The sequence below is a fragment of the Marmota marmota genome, unplaced genomic scaffold, assembly GCF_001458135.2.
Source record: "Marmota marmota marmota unplaced genomic scaffold, marMar, whole genome shotgun sequence".
NCBI classification, from domain to species: Eukaryota; Metazoa; Chordata; class Mammalia; order Rodentia; family Sciuridae; genus Marmota; species Marmota marmota.
This window is the reverse complement of record NW_026000016.1, coordinates 32,935,896-32,956,422: the sequence shown is the minus strand read 5'-3', so window position 1 is coordinate 32,956,422 and position 20,527 is coordinate 32,935,896. Positions and strand designations below refer to the sequence as shown.

The following is a 20,527-nucleotide window of genomic DNA, read 5'->3' as shown; positions in this document are numbered from 1 at the left end:
TGAATAGTGTAGGGGGGAGGGGAATAGATTCTAGGAAATATAATTTCAGGATCAAATAACAATCTTTTTAAAAATTTATATATGGCTACATTTCCTTAAAAAAAAAAAAAAACTTCACCAGGTATGAAATAGAATATAATTGCATTGGTTTTCCTCTCCCTCATAACACGATACTATCATTTTTTTGGCCCAATCGAATGTGTGAAATATCTTTGTTTTTTGTGCACTTATTATTATTAGTGAGGATGGGCACGTCCACATATATTTAGAGATTATTGTATTTCTTCTGTGAATTGATATTCAATTCACGGCTGAGATGTTTTTACGAAACATGTGCATGTTTTTCATTTCAGTGCTAAGGCCACCCAGAGTTAGTGGTAGACTGCATGTGTTTATGGTCTCAGTCCCACAGGGCTGTACCCACTTCTGATACCAGTCACCATGATCACTGTCCCATTTCTGTCTGACCTGGTTACAGAGTCGGGGGTCCCATACACCATTGCCCATTGTGTTCAACAATTTGCTACAATGGCTCCCCAAACTCCAGGAAATACTTTTACTTACTATTAGCAGTTTATTATAAAGGCTGCAAAATGGAACAGGCAAACGAAGAGGCTGAGCACATGAGATCTGACGCCATGGAGTTGGATTGCCCTGTTATTTATCATGAAGCACGAGCCCACCTCATTATGAAGGGGTCACTGGGTTTGTGCCATGGCAGCCAATTGGATGGAAATCTGGGACACAGGGTGACAACCTTTCAATCCAGAGATGAAGTGAGCTGTTAAAAAGTCGAAAGACAAAATACAAGAATTTGGATTTTCAATAGCAGCCTGGTGCCTGCCTTTTCCACATCAACAATTTGGTGTCTGAGAAACTGACAGTGGAGGCCGAGGGGCTTGGGGTTTAATGAAGGTTATCACTGCATTTGTGAGAAAGACCATTTCCATACATTGTTCACTCCATTTGGCTAGTGATCACCACTCTGATTTCTTCTAACCAAGACAACTTTGAAAATTTCATACACAAATCTTCATTATGATCAGATTATACAGGATAAAAGGTAGGTAGCAATAAATTGGCTTTATAAAGGCAGATTTTTCCTAGACACCTTTGCTTTGAAAAGAATCTTAGAAGTAAGGGATAGGTATATGCCTTCAACTAATGCCAACAGTGCTAAAGAGAGAAGACTATTTTCTCTGGAAAAAAAAAGGTTTATTGCATATGGAAATCAATAGATATCTTTTATAAAAAAAAAAAAGGTTAGAATAAAGATCTCACATTTGTAAAGGCACATATGAAACATGTTACAGCAATGACAAGGACAGTGAGAACATCATCTAGGACCAATATCTAAATAAGACTTTATAAAAACAGATAGAAAACAGTGCAAAAAATACTGTCAAAGTCAGTTTTATACACCCCAATTGTGTATGAAACTGGCAAGCATAAGCTTATTTACTGATATAAAATAGCACATAGAATAGCATGCATAGTTTCATTTAAGGCTTTTAATATTATTAAACTGACAGGGAGTCTACACCAAAGTACAGTTGACATGACTACAGATAAAGTCACTCCCCGACTTAGGGAATGTCCTATAAACTCCTCAGTCCGTCTTCCCGCCATAACAACTGTAGTTTGGTAGTAAAGAGACTTGGCTTTCATCTTGCCAAGTATACCAAGTGGCCTCCATGGGGAGGAGAATGTGTCCCCAGGATCCCAAGTCCCAACTTGGAATGCATTTCTCACCACAACAACATAATAGTTCCGTGGTTCCATTTGCAGGTCCGTCCATGAAACTCAACCAGTTCTGACACAGGCCTGTGTTTTGGCTGTGTTGGAAGTCAGTGGGCTTCTGTGGGCTGACCCAAGAACTTTAATAAGAACAAACTGGTTTCTAAGTTGGGGACTTTCCTGAATATCATTTCAAAACAAAACCTATTAGACATCAATTATTTTGAAGGATAGCAAAATTCACAACATTTTACAAAACAGACCAAGGAGAGCATCACAATACTGAGATCACAGAGTACAACAGTCCAGTGAAACAAAATAGATTAGGCTGTTATTTGATGTAACACTAGTTACATAAGGTTATACATTTAATAGTCATCTGCATATGTAAATCTGTTTTCCCTCCCATCCTCAACCAGGTTAGTTGACTTCTGAAGGCACAAGGGATACACAGAATCGTCTCTAATGGAGAGTGTACCTTATATGTCTGAAGGATAATGTTAAAGAATTTTAGGATTCCAAACAATGGCAAGAAAGTTCAGAAGAAACTGCAGTGAAATTTTACAGTGGTCAAGTTGGGGGTGGAGGGAATAGCTCTGAATGACAGTTTTGGTTCTATGCTGAAAGTATTTACTAGCTAACACTGCAGTTGAAGGAGGAGGTGGGAGGCCCTGAGAAATGCCGAGAATGCCAGGCGCCCCTTCCCTGAGAGTCACCTGGCTAAACTCAAAGCAGCATTCCTGAGATTTTAGCAAAAGGTTTCACCCCAAGGCACAGAAAGATCCCAATCTCAGCTTTTTTCCTCTAAACCTTTTGTCAGATGAGATGGCGTTTCTGTTTCCCTGAAGGAAGAGGTTATAAGAACTTCCACACAGACTGGATAAACCGCTTATTCTGCCCTCCTAGATGACTGAATTATTGATCACAATCTACCTTTTGATGTTCCTTGGCAGCCCAGAGACACAAATCTGCCTCCCCAGATTGGTCAGTGTGTGTAAAGGCCATGATGAAGGGAACATGGTCCGGCGGCAAGAAGCTAGAAACCAATTAGACCACAGATGTCACCGCACCAATGTGAAGCTACCTAAGTTCTCCTCAAAATAAATATTAAATACCATGGCAATCATTGTCTTAGGAGTGTTACCTACTTTTGCTTTCATTCGTTCTAATAATGATAGCTGTGATCACTGAGGGAACAAAAGGGTAAATAAGGACAGCTTCCCCAAGGCTGACAGTTTTCTAAGCTACTTCTGTTTATTTTCATTTGTCAGATCCAATTCCTGGAAACAGTAAGTTTTTTTTTTTTTTTTTAAAGAAAGATTAAAAGATTCCCTAGTTACATATTTTGGAGAGGTTCAAGACAATGATGATGACCAGACTAACTTCTGTAGGGGTTGCACAAATGGGGTACGGAAAGAAAAAAAGTGTGCTCAAGAGATGAACCAGGAAGCAAATGGAAAAGCATGAAGAGCCAGCAGAGCCTTGAGTGAATGAAACGCCCTAGGAATAAAGATGTGATGTAACACATGCTGCCTGAGAGATGGGAAACGAATGCAATCACTGTGTTTATCTTCTACATTTTTGTGCTCTGGTTAGATACTCGATCTATAAAGGAAAAACTTTCTGCAGCACCTGAGATCACTGGCGAGAGGAAACCTAGATGTTTGGGAGGTCTGCTCACTAACCCTGAGAGCTACGTGGCTGAGCAGAGCCCTCAGCATAAGGCTGCGAGGAAAGGAAGGGCTACCAGTGCAAGACGAAAGATGTGCTCTTGAGCAGCTAACCCAGGCACACAGCATACACGGCATCATGGTTCATGATACCCAGCTGCCCCTCAGCTAGGAGGATGCAGTTGGACACTAGAAGCCAGGGTAAAACAGATCCCAGTGCTACAGCAATCTTTTCCCTGGGTGCCACTTCATAGTTTCCAACACTGACATTGCACAAAGCAGGGTAGGGAATAGGAGAGATATTCCAGGGTACAAAAAATTGTGAATTAACATTTTCAGAGGAACATCAGGGCTAATCTAAAACCATTATAACTCTTCTCTCCATGTATATCTTATCTTTGGGCAAGCTTAGGGCACTAAGAATGATCCTAGTGGCCCAGAGCATGGCAGAAGGAACAGTGACTTTCTACACATATTGAGGTTGTCTTTGAGCTCCAGCTCTCCTGCTTTAAAACTCAATGTCCCTGAAATTATTTGTTAAAATGGGAAAGCTGGACAAAGCTTTGAACAGTAGGAATGAATACACATCCTTCCTTTTACTGCATCAAACAACAAATTATGCAGGCTGTGAAATCGATTGATGCCAGATACTGAATGCTAGGGTCAGGGATGTGTTAACAGGGAACTTTTTTAGTTTGATCTTGAAAAAGAAGATACAGCTATATTAAGCTGAAAAAGATAAGAAAGGTAGTCTATTGGACAAAAATGCTTACCTACCTGAGTTTCTACTGGAAATGCAAAAGCTGGATAAAGGTTGGGTAAGCTAATGGTTGAATTTCACAGAGCCCTTTGAATAAATGGCTTCTGGACAACCTGGTTTCGCAGAATTTGGTTAATTCACTCTCACATTTCTCCCAGGCACGTTGCTGTTACTTTCTAAAGGTGTAGCAGCAAGGTATTTTTGCTCCCAAATGACTTGGAAGCTGAGGTAAAAACAAGAATCATTCTGCTCACTTTGCTTGGACATCAAGGGAAGTGTCAAAAGCAATTTAATACCTGAGAGTGTTATTTCTACCCTGTAGGACCAATTGGGATTATTTCCATCCTATAGAGTTAACTAAGTTGGTCACCCACCAAGTCTATTGGGAAATAAGCAGTTCCCATGGAAGGCCCACATTCTCCTTTGGTAAGATAGATGAATAGTTGCTCTGCTCATAAAAAGAAAGTGCCAAATAAGAGCATGATGTGTGTCTAATAAAAATCAATGGCGAAAATTAAAACATGGCAGCAGAAGAATCTTGGGTAAAATGGGAAAGCTGAATTCCCCACAAAACAACTTCTTACGTTAAGAGCCCAATAATGATTACTTGGTGTTTCTGAAAATTTCCTTCCCTGAGGAGCCCAACGGAGCTAGCATTCCTCAAACTGAGGAGGAATGGTGGATAGATTAACACCAACATGGGTCTGAACCAATCATATCCCCTGAATTTATGTTCCCTGGCATACATTCTGTCTAGAATATCCCTATACTCTTCCCCCCACCCTGCCTCCATGGATTGGCATTTCTTTACCAAATAAAAATCAATAATTATGCTTCTTCCCCCATCAAACACAGCGTTGGAAGTAAGAGTGAGATTAGATGGTACATTCTGTTTTTTGACTATGGACAGCTTTGGGACCCATGTCATGTTTTCTAATGAATGGACTGAAGTCAGCTAATACAGATCAAAGTAGTCAATACATCAAGAAAGGACAATAGTTGAAAATTCCATAAAAATGTATTTGATGGCCATCCCAGCCTGTCAGAATCAACCATGCACTATCACCTCTGCCAAAAGCCCTGGGAGACAGCCTGCTCACCTTGTAGGGGAGGATCACAGCAGCAAGGCCATGTGCTCACAAGCCAGGCTGCCCGCTACGCACGCACACTTTTGTGTTCATTAGCGCTTCCTTAGAGAAAAGACATAAGGCATTGGGATCCACTGTATCGGGAAAGAAACAAACTGTACATAGTAGGTTGACCCATATGAAGTTTTTATGTTCATAGAAAATAGGCTTAATTAGTGGAAATTACATATGGGTCAACCTATATTAAACTAGAAAAGGAAAAACAAAAAAGCAGTTAACTGGATAAAAATGCTGACTTACTATGCCTAGCAGAATTTGGAACTGCAAAGCAGAAGCCAAAAGAAGGCAGGATAAAGGCTGAGTACGAGCCAGTAGTTGGGTCCCATAGCCTGTCTTTAGCAGAGTCCCAAAAGACCCTCCATCCAGGCTAATGGAAACTGACTCAGGTAAATAATGACTGTCGTTATAATCACAAAGTAATTTGTCTTAATCTAGAACCACAAAGGTTGGAAAAGTAAAACTGTCTCAGTTTAAGCTCCTTGAAAGTTTATTCCTCATCAATTCCCTGTGGAGATGTTTTTACCTTCCTGATTGCGTGGCTCACCTCCAAATGAGCATAGAAGCTGGTTTGTCTTTACTCTCATATAAATAAATGTCTGACATACCTCTCTAATGCAGCTAGATCCTCTTGTGTACTTTGTATCTAGGGAAAGATCTGTGTGTGTCTCCCAAGAACCCCACAAAATATAGCCCAGCAGGACACTTCACAGCATTGCCAGCAAGCTTATCTTCATCTCAAGGATGAAGACATCAAATTCAGCCCCGGGATCCAGGGACCATGCTGAACAAGGAAGATCACTTTAGGTCAACATATCTAAATGAATGCAAATGAAAGAAGCAAAATATCTCAACTGGAAAACTTCAAAACTAGAGGTTGGAAAATATTAGATAGCCTTGGTGTGAGAGGGTACCTTTTATTACCACCATTTTTAATTTTTTCCCTTCAAATCCAAACTGCAGCAATAGACCCTGACAGCTCTAGCTTCAGACTTGATACATCATCAGGAAGTCATTCCAAAAGCTCTAACTAGATAACTAATTTAATACACTTTGCTTCAAGGTTTATTCCTTGGCTTGCTTCCCAGATATAAAGCATCTCTGGGCAATTATTATGCAGATGCCACTAAAAACACTTTGAATGGCTGCTGATAATTTTAACAGGAGATACACTGGCATTCACTGGAGATGTGAAGAGGAAGGCAAAATGTGCTAAAGAACCAGAAGCATTTGCTTTTAAAAATGAAATATGTGGAATAACTTTTAAATGTTTTCCTCTGGGTTTCAATATAAACTTTGGCTAGGAAGTTGGATATAAGACCTACTTCCTCTCTGCAATCTTGTGCATTAATGAATATTCTGATAGCATAACCCTTTTCATTGGGTTTCAATGAAGCCCAAAAGTGATGAGCTCAAAGAGACATCAACTTTACATGCTGCCCGCAGGAGACATTTTAACAGTATTCACATTAGGGCTTCGAGTTAAAAGATAAATACTGAAGGTATCATTGTACAATAAAATAGTAACTGAGACAGTTCTTAGAATATTCCAAGGATGAAAAATCTCTTGAGGAAAGGACGTCAATACTTTTCTGCCTGCTGATGAGCTTCTCTGTTCCATTTAAAACACATGTGGTACTAATGATTTTCTTTTCAGAACATATACCCAAACTCCACAATCTACAAAGCTCAGTTCAAGTAAAGACTCTATAACTGCATCTCACACCTTTTGTATAGAAGAAAAGAGAGGAAGTTCTCCAGATATTCTGAGTGTAACCACACCCAATACCACACTGGCCCACAGTGGAAGGAACTGGTTGGTACCTCTTCCCAATGAGTTAATGGGGAATCTGGTTTCATAGGCAGCTGTTAGTATGTGGGATGGGAGTCACAAGAGCAAGCTCTCTTTGGTCAGTGTGATGCCATTCTTTTTCTCTTTTCATTCAGGAAAAAAAAAAAAAAAAAGCAATGGAGGAAGGCAGGTAGAACACCCACCATGTTCTAAGAACAAAAACCCCAATCAAAAAGTGTGTCCAAGAAAAACTAGATATAGAAAAGGAAATTCCCCAGAATTCAGGAAGATGGAAAATGTGTGATACATGATTTATTGTATAATAACCTAAGAAATTCAGAAGGATTCGGATGAATGAAGTCATAGGAAGAAACTAAAGAACCAAGCTTTAAACTGATGGTGGTTCATACCATAACTGACCAGAGAGGGGGTTACATGGAGTAAAGGGAGCAATGGGAGACTCTGAAAGACAAATTCTACCATCTCATCAGGGTGGCAAGATTTGGAATACAGGGTCCTGAGAGAGATTAACTATACTCTTGTAGGCCAAAGCCTGGAGATGATACCAGCACAGTGAGGGTCACATTGTTGGTGACTCCTGGCCAGGGCCCCTGCTAACTAAGTGCCAAACAGCTCCCAGAAATTAGTTTCGTCAATGGTTTTCTTTATAACCTTTTCCATGACTGTGATTGAGAGAAAAATGGTATGCACCCAGCACCTCAACCTGCAGGATCTTGTCCAGCACACACTTGATATTTAAATAAGAAACAATATCAAGACCCTGCCCAACTCTGTTCTTTACCCACCCTGGGCCATTATCCTCTCCCAATCAGGCAAGAGGCCGAGCTGCACAGATGGCCTGGCCCAGGGCCTCAACATCAGCAGCCTGGAGTCTGAGAAAACAGAGAGATGCAGCAGATATACAGGGTGCAGTCCCAGCAGGAAGATAGGCTCCAGAGCCCAGAATAAGGGGTGGTTGAGAAAGACACAAAGAGCTCCTCATTCGCCTGAAAGATGTCACTATGTCCTATAAAGGGAGAATTTTCTCTCGCTGTTCTCATCTTCAATTCAAGCTTTTGGGGACATAGGAGGGCAAGAAAAGAGATTATAGAGGATAAGGGCAGAAAGGGAGAGGAAAGTGACTGTCTATCCAGGGCTCATGAGCCCCCAAAATATGAGAGAATAATGTGTTTTCTTCAGTAAAGGGTCTTGGCCCTTTTCTTTATATTTCAGGATTAATTAATTAATTTTCTTGCCATTTTTGATTTGGACATGAGCAATTAATTAGGCTGATGAATTTCAGGATGGGCTACAAATCTGGCTTCAGCTTCACTAGAGATGTGTTCCCTTATGCCTCTGTCCCCAAAATGACCCACTATACAACCTTCCCTCCTGACATATTACAATGCAGATCAGTCAAAATGTGGTTCAAATGAAAAGTACTATATTAATATGAAAACTGCATTATAATAATTCACAAAAGTTATTCCAAAGGGGGAAAAATAAATTATCTCATATACAATAATACATGACATTTCTGGGTAATCTTGGCTCCTGGCCTATTGCCAGCCATCTGCCCCCAACTGGGGGAGCAGATGTTGTCTGGAGGTGATTCCACCTGCAGGATGGAGCTGGATCCCTCCTCCAGGATCTGGATCTGGAGATTAAATGAGTCTGGAGTTTTGGAGAAACTGGATGAGGACTTGGTAGACAAACTTGTACTGAGTGATGGTCTGGATCATGAACATTCTTTGCTCCCTGAGGAGCCTCAGCATCATGGGGACTTCCACCTTCTGCAAGAAAAGAGAAAAGACATAAATCCTGAGATGGGAAACTTTCTTCAGGTGGTTCTTCATCTGCTCATTCAGGAAGCATTCACCCACTGACCACACCCAGGTACAGACAAAGCAAAGGACCCTGGCCCCACTAGGTTTTAGGAATCAAGAGTCTATACTAGTAATTAGAGAACTTGATCACCAGTTGTCACTGGTGTGATATTTTAAATATAGCCTAGACTGCTAGATAAAACTTAGAGGCTGGGGGTCAACCTGATTGCTACTGTCAAATCTGCCAGACCCAATGACAGGATTTCAGGCATCTCTGGGTCTTGTGTAAAGGAAGGAGCATAATGTGTTCCTTTAACAGCAGGGTATGGCCTTGCCCATGTTAGGTGCAGTTCCTCAGTATGCACCTACAGGATCAAATGATGAAATGCATGCAGAGAATTTAGTGCACAGTTCTTAATGAATGCAACTCATAAATGTATTGTTAATGTGATTATGTCCATCTTGCTGTCTCTCAGGACTGTGGTCATGATCAAGCAAGATAATGTATGATAAGCCTTTGAAACATCAAAGCATCTCTGAATACCAGTTTGCAGTAAATGACTTTCATTAAAAAATATCTTGAGTATTAAGTAAGACTGCCTGTGTATGAATCCTTTGAAAACACAGCTCTCTTGAATGGAAGGAAATTAATACCTTGGGTCATTGGTGCTGACACAGACCAGAGACTGTCCCAGTGACCCCTCACCCTCACCATTTCTACCTTCCCCAACCAGCCAGCCATGCACAGCTGAATAGCCACTGGGCTGTGAGGCCACTATGCCTAGCCACTCACTCTGATCTAGGAGATGTCAACCCAAAACAGATGGTACCCATGAAGTTATCAAGAATGGAGAAAGCATTCAAAGTTACATAATAAAAACTGATCTGCATGCCATACTTTGTAACCTCCAAACCTTGAAAAATAATCTCAGTTATTTCCAAATTTTGGGTAGCTATGATAACAGGGGCCATCCTTAGAAGTCATTCTTATCAAAACCAACTAAAGAATGTACACCACAGTCTTAAAGGGACACAGTCAAGTCCTGGGTAATGATGACAATAAAGGCATATGAATCCCCAAACTATTAGTCAAAATGTAGAGCTGAGTTTATAAGCCTCTAACAACAAATGGGTCTTTGCCTAAATTACACTCTAATGTGATCTCTGTCAGGCTGGAGTAGTGGCTCAGTGTTACAGCCCTTGCCTAACACATGTGAGGCACTGGGTTTGAACCTCAGCACCACATAAAATAAATAATAAATAAAGGTACTGTGCCCATTTACAACTAAAAAATAAATTAAAATTTTAAAAAATAAAGTGGTTTGTCATGATATACAACAATCAAGAGACAACTAATGATGGACTTAATTAATGTTTGATGACTGCTGCTCTGTGTTGGGCACTGAAGAGTTGGGGGCAGAGAACAAGGCCACCAAAGGCTTTGACAGGGAAGGTAGGGGGCACAGGAGCTTGGTGCACAGGAGCTCAAAGCGCAGAGCTCTGACAACCTGGTGAGGTTTCTTCTGTGGAATCCCCGCTCTAGCACTTCCTGGGCATATTACTTCATGTACCCGTGACTCAGTTTCTCTTCTGTTACTTAAGAGCACTAAGAGAACCCATCTCAGTGTTACTGTGAAGGCCTTTTGAGTTAAAGCCACAAGGCTCCTGGAATGGTGACAATGCATGGTAAACGCTAAATATAGGGCAGCTGCTATTTCCACTGTCATTATCACTACCTCTGCCTGTCCCACCTCCTCCATCACCCAGCTCTGGTACAGACCTCCACCACCACCAACACGCCACCTCCCCTTTTTCAACCACCACACCTCCTCATTTTCCACCTTCCCCACCACTACCTCCTCTTTCCCACCACCATCCACCTCCTCCTCCTCTACCTCCACCGCCACCTCCTTTACCCCTACACTTACCACCACACCTTCACCTTCTCTACCACTTCCACCCCACTGCCATCTTCCCCACACTGTACGTCTTCCACATCTACCATCCCCTCCACCTCCTACACCCCATTCCCAAGTCTTCCCCATCATCACCTCCCCTTCCTCCTCTACACTGCCAGCACCTCTCTTCCACTACTCCCACCACTTCCTCCTCTATCACCCTCTCACCATTTCCTTCAGAACTATCACCATCCTCATCTCTATAATCTATACAACTTGGCCCCCAAACCAATTTATTTTCTCTTTCTGATACAGAGCAGCTGGAAACAAAGCAAAGAAAGTTCCCCTGGTCCTCAATGAGAGAATTTTAACTACCCTAAAGATTCACTCCCACAGGCTCTGCTGCTAACTGCCCTGTATCCTGGCCTACTGCCAGCCATCTGCCCCCAACTGGGGGAGCAGATGTTGTCTGGAGGTTATTCCACCTGCAGGATGGAGCTGGATCCCTCCTCCAGGATCCGGATCTGGAGATTAAATGAGTCTGGAGTTTTGGAGAAACTGGATGAGGACTTGGTAGACAAACTTGTACTGAGTACACTTATGAGGAGTGGATCTTTGCTCAATCTCACCCAGAGGACATTTTCTCCTCCTCACTCAGTGGGGGAGAGAGAACTTATTTGGGAACAGCAGCAAGATCAAGACATCTTTTCCTTGGCTAGTGAGAATGGCACTTTTTGTAATGACTTGTGGCTGCACCAGGCAGCCACATCTAGAGGATCAAGAGAGAAGCTTGAAAAAGGAAGAACAGGTGCTCCCTGGCAAATGTGTGAGCAGGAAGATGTTGTTATTAACACTCAGTGACCAAAAGCACTGGGTCATGGGGAAGCTTCACAGAGCAGCCCAAGAGAGCTATCCTTTCCAGTCCCCAACTCGCAGCTACCAACCTTGCTGTAAGCATCTCTGATTCAGTATTTATGCTCAACTTTTCTATTTACAAATGAGACTAAGAGGGAAAAGTGCAAGAAACAGAAATGCCATTTTGCTGACAAAACCACATGAATTACAAGCTAAAATATAAAGTAAGCTAAATCTCGATGTGGAAAGAAGGCAAAAAAATTTTGGACAAGAGACACACGGGACACATGATTCCATATTCATTTGTCAAAACCTCTGTTTAAAACACAAAATAGCTACACACATTCCACTCTTATTTTGAAATGTAGGCTTGAATCCGACTAGACAGCACTGAAATGGCTTCAGAACAAAGTAGAGTTTTTTTCCCTTCACCATCCACCAATAGCAATTATGGGAAACAGGACCGATAAGGCTGGCTATATTTGTGCTGGGGAAAAGGAAGTGAAAAATATGAGTCATCTTGCTATCTTTGAGTATCAATGGAAACAGAAGTTCTTTTTGGATTGACCACATACAAGCAAGGAATGTTCTGGCATGCAATTGGGCACCGAGGAAACCCTCTGCCTTTGGACACACCACGGAGTGCAACCTTTCCAAGTCTCAGGAGTCCACAGGAAGTTCTACCAGCCCATCCCTCACTGTACAACGGGGCTGGCTTTGATGGGTACTGTTTGTGTCCCTATAATATCAGGTGAGCAATGGACCTCATGTCATGCTTCATGGAACCACAGTGCTTGATGGGTCTCCAAAGAGCTCCAACAAACAATCTTTCATGTCAGACAAGACGGGCAGAATAATCGCTCGAATTGAAAAGGGGAAGAGGTCACTGAAGAAGAGTGGCAGGAAATGAAAAAAGGGATGATTTGGTGAAAACAGTGATATGAGAGGATTAAAAGATGTGGAAGTGGAAGTGGAAGGTGGTGGCAGCAGTCTCCTCCTTGCACTGGGGCCACCAGGGCCACCAGCATGAGCACAGACACGTTCAAACCATGTGCACACTAATTCCATTGCACCTCATTCCATTTTCCTGAAGGACTGGGACTTAGTGTCAAGTTATTCACTGTACCTGAGACTTCCAGATACTTCCAGTAGTGACAGGGTACAGAGAAATCCCCAGGTGAGACAGAGTGATTAAAAAAAAAGAGAAGACAATGACATTTCTGCTTTGTGATCTCAACTTATTCCATAATAAGAGTTTATCAGCAAGTTTCATGTTTTGTTTTGTTTGGGCTTGGGTTTGGATTTATGGTTTTAAATATTAGGCTGCAGTTGGGATAGCCCCTCTTCTATATTCTAGTAGCATAAAATTCCTTTGTGCAGACTGAAAGTCTCCAAACTTTACCTTTTTATAGGCAGGAGTTTTAAAATCCTTTGCAAGTACATGTTAAGTTTAAACAAGAGACTTCTTTAAACTCAACATGTACTATTTTCCAATTAGTCTGAACACAACAAATTTCATAGGGCAATATTTAATCTGATGGTCAACCTACTGAAGCTAGTCAGTAAGCATGTGTATTAGCATATCAATTTCTCCATTATAACATTCTATAATTTTAAAACTTCCAAACCACTACCAGAGTTTCCTTGCATCTTCCAAGCCTTATGGTGTGGAAACAGAATAGAACCAAATGGCATGAGGCATTAACGGTAGAGGTGAGGATGATGAGGGAGCGGGGAGTGAAAGCCCTTCAAATGGCCAAAATACATTTTACTGTCATGTGTAACTAGAAATAAAAATTAACAACAACAACAACAGCCTGGGCTTGGGGGTAGAGCTCAGTAGCAGAGTGCTTGCCTTTCCAAGCATGCAGCAGGTCCTGGGTTCCATCCTAGCACCATAAAAATAAATAAATAAATGAATAAGTAAAACCCAACCTGATAGCCTCATGTCAACAGAAGGCAGAACTGTCCTTCAGCCTTCAGCTGCTGTTCAAGCTTCTCAGTGTAACGCCCTGATTGTACAGCAGGTAAGGGAATTCCACATGCCATGTGCCCACAGGCCCAGCAGCAGCCTGCTTCTGCAGGAAATATAGCCACAGGGCAGCCCAGGCCAAGACCAATAATGCCTGTGTGCTCAGAGCATCTCTCCTGCTCTGCTTACCACACAGCTGCTCATCTAGACAAGAGCAAATACCCTCTTTAAATAAAAACATCCCTCTGAAGAATGAAAAACATCTTCTGAGCAGATAAATCTGCACATAGGATTAGGACAAGACACCTCCCAGAAATGTAAGATACAACTAAACTACGTGTGGCAAAATAACTCACCGTGAAAATCACCCACAATAAAACCAGACTGTCTACTTCGGGAAATAGACGCCCAACTAAGGTCAGATTTTCTGGACGTTTCCTAACTCAGACTCTCATTTCTTCTATATTATTTTAGGTACCTACACAGAACAGGGAGAGGCCCAAACCAGAAGGACTATAAATGTCAGACTCAAACTTGGAACAATGGGTCTGGAAAACTGTTGGAGAGAGAAAGGAAATTAACCATTGAACTTGAGAGGGCACAGGCCGGGTGTGGCCACGGTGCACATTTGTCCCCAAGGTGGAGCATTCAGAAAGATCCCAGAATGACTCACTTCGTTATGCTCCAGGCAGTAGATCATCAGCTCAGACAGAATGACCACTCCGGTCCTTCCCACCCCAGCACTGCAGTGGACCACGATGGGGGGGTGCTGGATCTGGGTGCCTTCTAACATGCTGTTGGTATGGCGACGGACTGACTGGATCTCCTCCAAGTAGGCTGCAGGACAAAATGCAAATATCGTCACCCAGGTCTTACATGGCTTTACATACAAGTGTTGGGGGCTGGGCACAGGAGCAGAACGACTGGTAAATTTTTTTTTTTAAGTGACAATAATTTGCAGTTCTTATAAGACAATAATTATTGGTCTGGTACCTGCTGTACAGTCCTGGATCCAGAAAGGACCAGCTGGGAGTCAATTAGTCCATGGGAGAATTTGTTCTTTAAATTAAATAGTTCTTTTTTAAAAATCAAATTCTATTTCCCCCTCTGCAAATCCCTAAGTCCCTCAAGCAGATGATTCTAGACATTACTTACAGCAATTTCTCCTATTAACAGACTGGGATCAGAACAACAGCTAAGTCCCCTTGAAACGCCCGCTTGTCAGAGCCGATTTCTGGTGGGGAAAGAGCATCCATCTGCCACGTCCCCCTTCCCCTCACTGAAAAAGTGAATGTCAACTGAGGCTTGACTTCATTTTTGGATTTAAAAATAGACTTTGGGGAGTCCGCTTTTCAGCACGATTCCTATGGGGTTGTGTGAGCCGCTCAAGAGGAGCCCTGCTTCTGAAGGCAACATGCATAGGGGGTGGAGGGGGTCTCGGCACCCCCAACCCCTTCTAACATCTGCCTCACCCAGCGGGGCAGCACAAGGGTCTGCTCACAACTCCAACTGGCACAGAAGAACAATTACAGCAATCTAAGCCTTAATGACTTTTTTTTTTTCATAGTCACAGAAAAAGGGAGGTATATAAATATAATCCTCAGAAAATCCAAAAATCAGAAAAAGCCAATTAGTAATTTAGATTTTCCAGTAGCTAAGGGAAGAAACAGGCTTAAAAGTTCTTGATACTTGGAAAACTTTACCTTAATGCAACAGCATTTACAAGGCTATAAGGTAAATGCTATAATTGTTGAAGAGAAAAAAAGCACATGAATACCATTCCAGTAATTTAAAAGCATCTATTTATATTAATAAATATCAATGCTTTGCTTTATAACTTGATCCAATTACAAAAATAATTTGAAGTAGTTAACAAAATAGACAAACTACTATTATCACTTTTATGATGATGACTATTTAGAAATAACACTAGTTGTACTGATTGGAGCCTTACAACTAGCAGGAATATAAAATGAGGTAGAACAGAACAAAAAGACATACTGAGGTGAACAGAGAGAAAGATAACTATTGGGCACCATCACGAACTAAATACTATGCACAGAATTCTCATCGCAATTTTTCTGCAAGGAGAAAAGATGCCAAGTCACTGAGTTTCTGTCTGAAAAAGGGTCACATACAAGAGATACAGCTTTTCTTGACCTAAATAAAAAACCCAGCTACTCAGGAGACTGAGGCAGGCAGGAGGATCGCCAGTTCAAGGCCAGCCTTGGCAACTTTGTGAGACCCTATCGTCAAATAAAAAGTAAATAAAAATAAGAGAAGAAAAATAAGAGGAATGTGGGGCAATACTTATTAATCTTAGTAATCTTTCTAATTCACGTTATTAGAATGGAATGTAGGAGTGCATGTGGGGAGGAGGAGGAGGAAGAAAGAGAGAGAATAGGCTTTTAAGTCCTAATAATAACCAGTTTACAAGATTGAGACTCTTTCTCTCTAAAAAATAGTTTTTCATAAAAGGCAGAGAAAGTGGATTCAAATGGATGTTTCCTCTACCAGAGTAATAAAGTTCCTGAAATTGTAACTGAATGAAAATTTCTGAAGGGTGGGAGACAATTTGGCTTAGGTACTCTGCATCTAGGTAATCTTACTTAAACACGGACAAGGATCCTTAAAACCTAGATAAAACAGAGAGGAAACATTTCTAAGGCAGTGGGCAGCTTACTTATTTTGAGTTTCTTTGAAATGTAACTTAAAAATCAGTATGTATCTTTTTAAAAATGCTGTTTTTCAGTAATTTAGGTCTACTTTCCTTAAGTTGGCTCTAATGTAAAAGATCTGATCACATTTACAACCTCCTTATATAAACTTAAGATTTTATCAGAACTATAAGCCAATCATCAAACCCATCTACTTTTTTGCTTCTTAGAGAAAATTTTAAAAGTTAATTAGCAAAAGATTATCTGAAGCCAGGCATGGTGGCACACACCTGTCATCCCAGTGGCTTGGGAGGCTGAAACAGAAGGATTGAAAGTTCAGAGCCAGCCTCAGCAATGGTGAAGCGCTAAGCAACTCAGTGAGACCCTGCCTCTAAATAAAATACAAAATAGGGCTGGGATGTGGCTCAGCGGTTGAGTGCCCCTGTGTTTAACCTCCAGTACCCCACCTCAAAAAACAAACAAAAAAGATTTATCTGAAAGGAATAAAAGAAGGAAAGAAGGTTATACAAAGGGCACCTGCCTCCTTATTGATATTTAGTGCTCTGTATAAGTGGCTGTCTGACCCCAGGCAAATCACTAACCTACTCAAACTAGGACTCCAGTCATCTTTCTAATTTCAGTGCCCAACCCCTCAAGTACCATTGCCACTTCCATGGCAAATGAAATCCTTGTACCAATGGGTAAATATGTATCGCAGTCTCTCAATCTTGTAAACTGGTTATTATTAGGACTTAAAAGCCTATTCTCTCTCTTTCTTCCTCCTCCTCCCCACATGCACTCCTACATTCCATTCTAATAACGTGAAGATAAAAATCAAGGTTTTTGACATTGCCCAACATCTGGGTGATGGGCCCTTTGTGGTCACAGGTCTCCCATAGCTGGAGAAGACAACACAGCAGGAATAAATCTGCCTCTTCCCTAGCTGCATAAGGAAAGAATAGGGTTTCTCCACACGTGCAGGACATTTAGGACCATGTGAAAAGGGAAGGGGACAGTGCAGGCACCGTGAAAAGCAGATGGCAGCATTGGATCTCAGCCCTGCACTCTAAATACTGGCCTGTCCTTTCAGCTGGACTAGGAACATCCTTAAAGCAAAGACTGTGAGCCTAGTTTCATCACTGTGTCCCAAGCTTGATCCAATGCCTGGCACACAGTGGGCACCCATCCAGGTTTTAGTCCCTCAAGTGAAGTCCTACATATACTCTGGTGAATTTGTTTCTAAAAAAAAATAACCATATCCTGAAAATAAATGAATGAGGTAGTCTTCTAAGCACATTTCAGTTTGGAACACTCCAAGCTGATTCCAGTAATTCTTAGCATCTCTCAGTTACAGGTGGGAGAAAGTACTGAAAGGGATGTACTGCTAGAGAGAAATATAGGGTGGTGAAATGCAAGCCTTTGTGAGAAATTAAAAATGAATTACTTTTCAGTGATTTCTTTGCGGCATTTTCTTGGAAGTAAAATAGACATAACATAAAATTTGCCATTTTAACCATTTTTAAGAGAAAATTCAATGCCATTAAGTACATTCGCAATGTTGTGCAAACATCATCACTATCCATTTCCAGAACTTTTTCATCATCACAAACAGAAATTTTGTGCACATGAAACAATAATTTCCTATTTTCTCTTCTTGTCGGCTCCTCTGTCCCTTCAGATTTGCCTATTCTAGGTGCTTTATGTAGTGGAACCATACATTTGTCCTTTTATGTCTGGCTTATTTCACTTACCATTACATATTCAACTTTGTGTCATGTACCAGGACAGTTATTGATGAATGAGTAGCTATAGGCCTAAATCCACGTAGAACTAGATTACCACAGTCTTAGCTTATTTGCGTAATAGGTATACAGAATAAGTGACATGCATTATATTCTTCTTTGATAGACATAGATACTTTGATGTTATCATACTTTAGCACTTAAGAGAAAGCATCCTCTCATTAGGATAAACCATTGATGCAGCTGGTAAAACACAGACCAGAAAAAAACACTTACACAAAAATCCTTGGACATCCTCTGGGCAGCCGTGATCTGGCCAGTCAGTATACTGCAAATGCCACACCGTCCTTTCCTGCCCAGACAAAAGGTGCTTGACCTTCAAGCCTGTGGTTGCATAGCAACCAGAATCTGTTCGGAACTTTGTGGTGACCTTGAACTTGCCATAGGTGGCTGAGCTGTGCTTGGAACCCAGTTTGGGCCAATATCGATGGCTTTTGGTTCGTCCACCCTCCTGAATCACATGAAAGCAAAATTGGAAAAAAGTCAGGAGAAACTCTTATCCTCTTAATCTTTTTTTTGTATTGGGGATTGAACCCAGGGGTCCTTAAGCACTGAGCCACATCCCCAGCCCTTATAAAAAGTTTTATTTAGAGACAGAATCTCCCCAAGTTGCTTAGGGCCTTGCTAAGTTGCTAAGGCCAACTTTGAACTTGTGATCTTCCTGCCTCAGCCTCCCAAATTGCTGGGATTACAGGCATAGCCCAGTCTATCCTCTTGATCTTAAAAACTGGAAACAGTTTCTAAATCACTAACTCATGGGGGCACTGGGCAATGTCTATCACAGGGAAAATCCTTTACAATTGAGCTCAGGCCAATTACAAGATTTACAATGGAAAACTTAAGAGAAAAGCAAGCGCAAAGTTCAGAGGAGAATAAATTTAGTGTGTTCAAGAAAGAAAGACATCTTCAGGGCAGTTGGAGCATAGCAAGTAAACCTGGATTTTTCTCCATGGTTGGAGTAAAATTTAAGCAGCAACAGATTCTAGTCATCTTTCTAAGTCATGCTTCTTGTTCTGGGGCACAGTCCAGAGCTCTATCATACCATACTGACTACTGATACTGTCTCTCTATCATCTAGGGTTAATCTTGCTTTTTTTCCCCCTCTCAAAATCTGACCAGTTTCAATTCAACCTACAAAACAGAGAACATCTGGTTACATTATCATTCTTTCTGACAGTAATTATCTTTTCTGAAGATATGCATTGTCAACCATTTACAAAAGGTCTAGTTTTAAGTTATGTACAGTTTTGCAATCACTAGAGTCTGACAAAAACCATGAAAGGGTTGGTGGTTTATGAAGAGATCTTGGACGGGGGCTTTGTGGAGAAAAGAAGGCACCCAGAGGATACAGAGCCATCTGCAGCAGGTACAGGCTCTGGGAGTCCTGTTGGCTGCTGGGGAGAAGCCTAATGGCCATCCCTCTTGTAAAGGAACACTTCTTTGGGGGATAGAAGTCATTTTGTATGGAGTCACTGAGTTTAACTGAGTCTTCGAAGCATATCTTCCTCTTCCATTTACCAAACCTACAAAGATGGGCTTACCTGAAATCTTGAATTTATATTTCTACTGAGTGTGCCTCGGTCAGTTCTGGCCTGGTAAGTTCCTGGATGTCCCTTTTTGTCACTCAGGTTTCAGCTCAAATACCAACCCCTGTGAGGGGCCTCAGCTGCCCACGTGACCTAAAGCTGCCCCTGGTCACACTCCTTCACATGCCCTTGTTTTTTCTCCATGGCACTTACTACTATCTGAACTGAACTTCTTCAGTTCACAAGTGACTGTCCCTCTCACTAAGAAATAAGCTCCATGGGAACAGGGGCAGTGCCCGTCTCATTCACCACGTGCCCTGGGGTTAGCAGAGTTGGCACTTGACATTCAATTGAATGAATCCCTTGCAGGGATGTGATCCAATCAGGCAAGGAATCTACTCTAGAAACTTTAAGAAGAATTCTATCTCTTGATGAGAAGGTCCAAAAACATAAAAATAAAAAAATAAGGTCTGCCCAGGACGTGCAAATGACTTTAAAGAGCTTGAAGTCCCCTTTGCCACTATCTTTCAACAGGCTGTTTCTGAAAGCAACTTCCCAAAACAGACACGGGAGGGGACATGACTTCCCCTTACAATTTTCTCTGCTCCTACCACAGTTAGAAAGGGGTTTTGGGATACCATGAAAATTGGTAAAGATGCCTGAAGCTTGTCCCTTAAATGAGTTCAAAAACAAGTTGGGATGTCATGAAAGGTACAAAAAAAAGGTAGTTAAAATTTTTTGAGACCGTGACAAGAGAAAAAACACTATGCTCCATCCCCCAAAGGCAGAGAGTCAAGTAGACAGGACTGGAGGGTGGGACATGCGGGTCTGCATCACAGAGCTATATTTGGCTATATTTGGCTTGGCAAAGAAAGAATTTTTTCCCC

General features: G+C 41.5%; 1 protein-coding gene across 5 annotated transcripts in view; it reads right to left on the bottom strand.

The window, feature by feature from the left end:
• Nucleotides 1–1,252: 1,252 nt before the first annotated feature.
• Nucleotides 1,253–20,527, bottom strand: part of Ptpn14 (protein tyrosine phosphatase non-receptor type 14) — a 175,275-nt gene continuing 156,000 nt past the window's right edge. For all 5 annotated transcript variants that reach the window (XM_015483646.2, XM_048809391.1, XM_048809392.1 and 2 more), the window contains exons 17-19: nt 18,331–18,565; nt 14,329–14,492; nt 1,253–8,897 (exon numbers count right to left, since the gene is read on the bottom strand). In XM_015483646.2, coding sequence (XP_015339132.1) covers nt 8,769–8,897; nt 14,329–14,492; nt 18,331–18,565 — 528 coding nt within the window. In that variant the 3' untranslated portion in view covers nt 1,253–8,768. The remainder of the gene's footprint in view (nt 8,898–14,328; nt 14,493–18,330; nt 18,566–20,527) is intronic.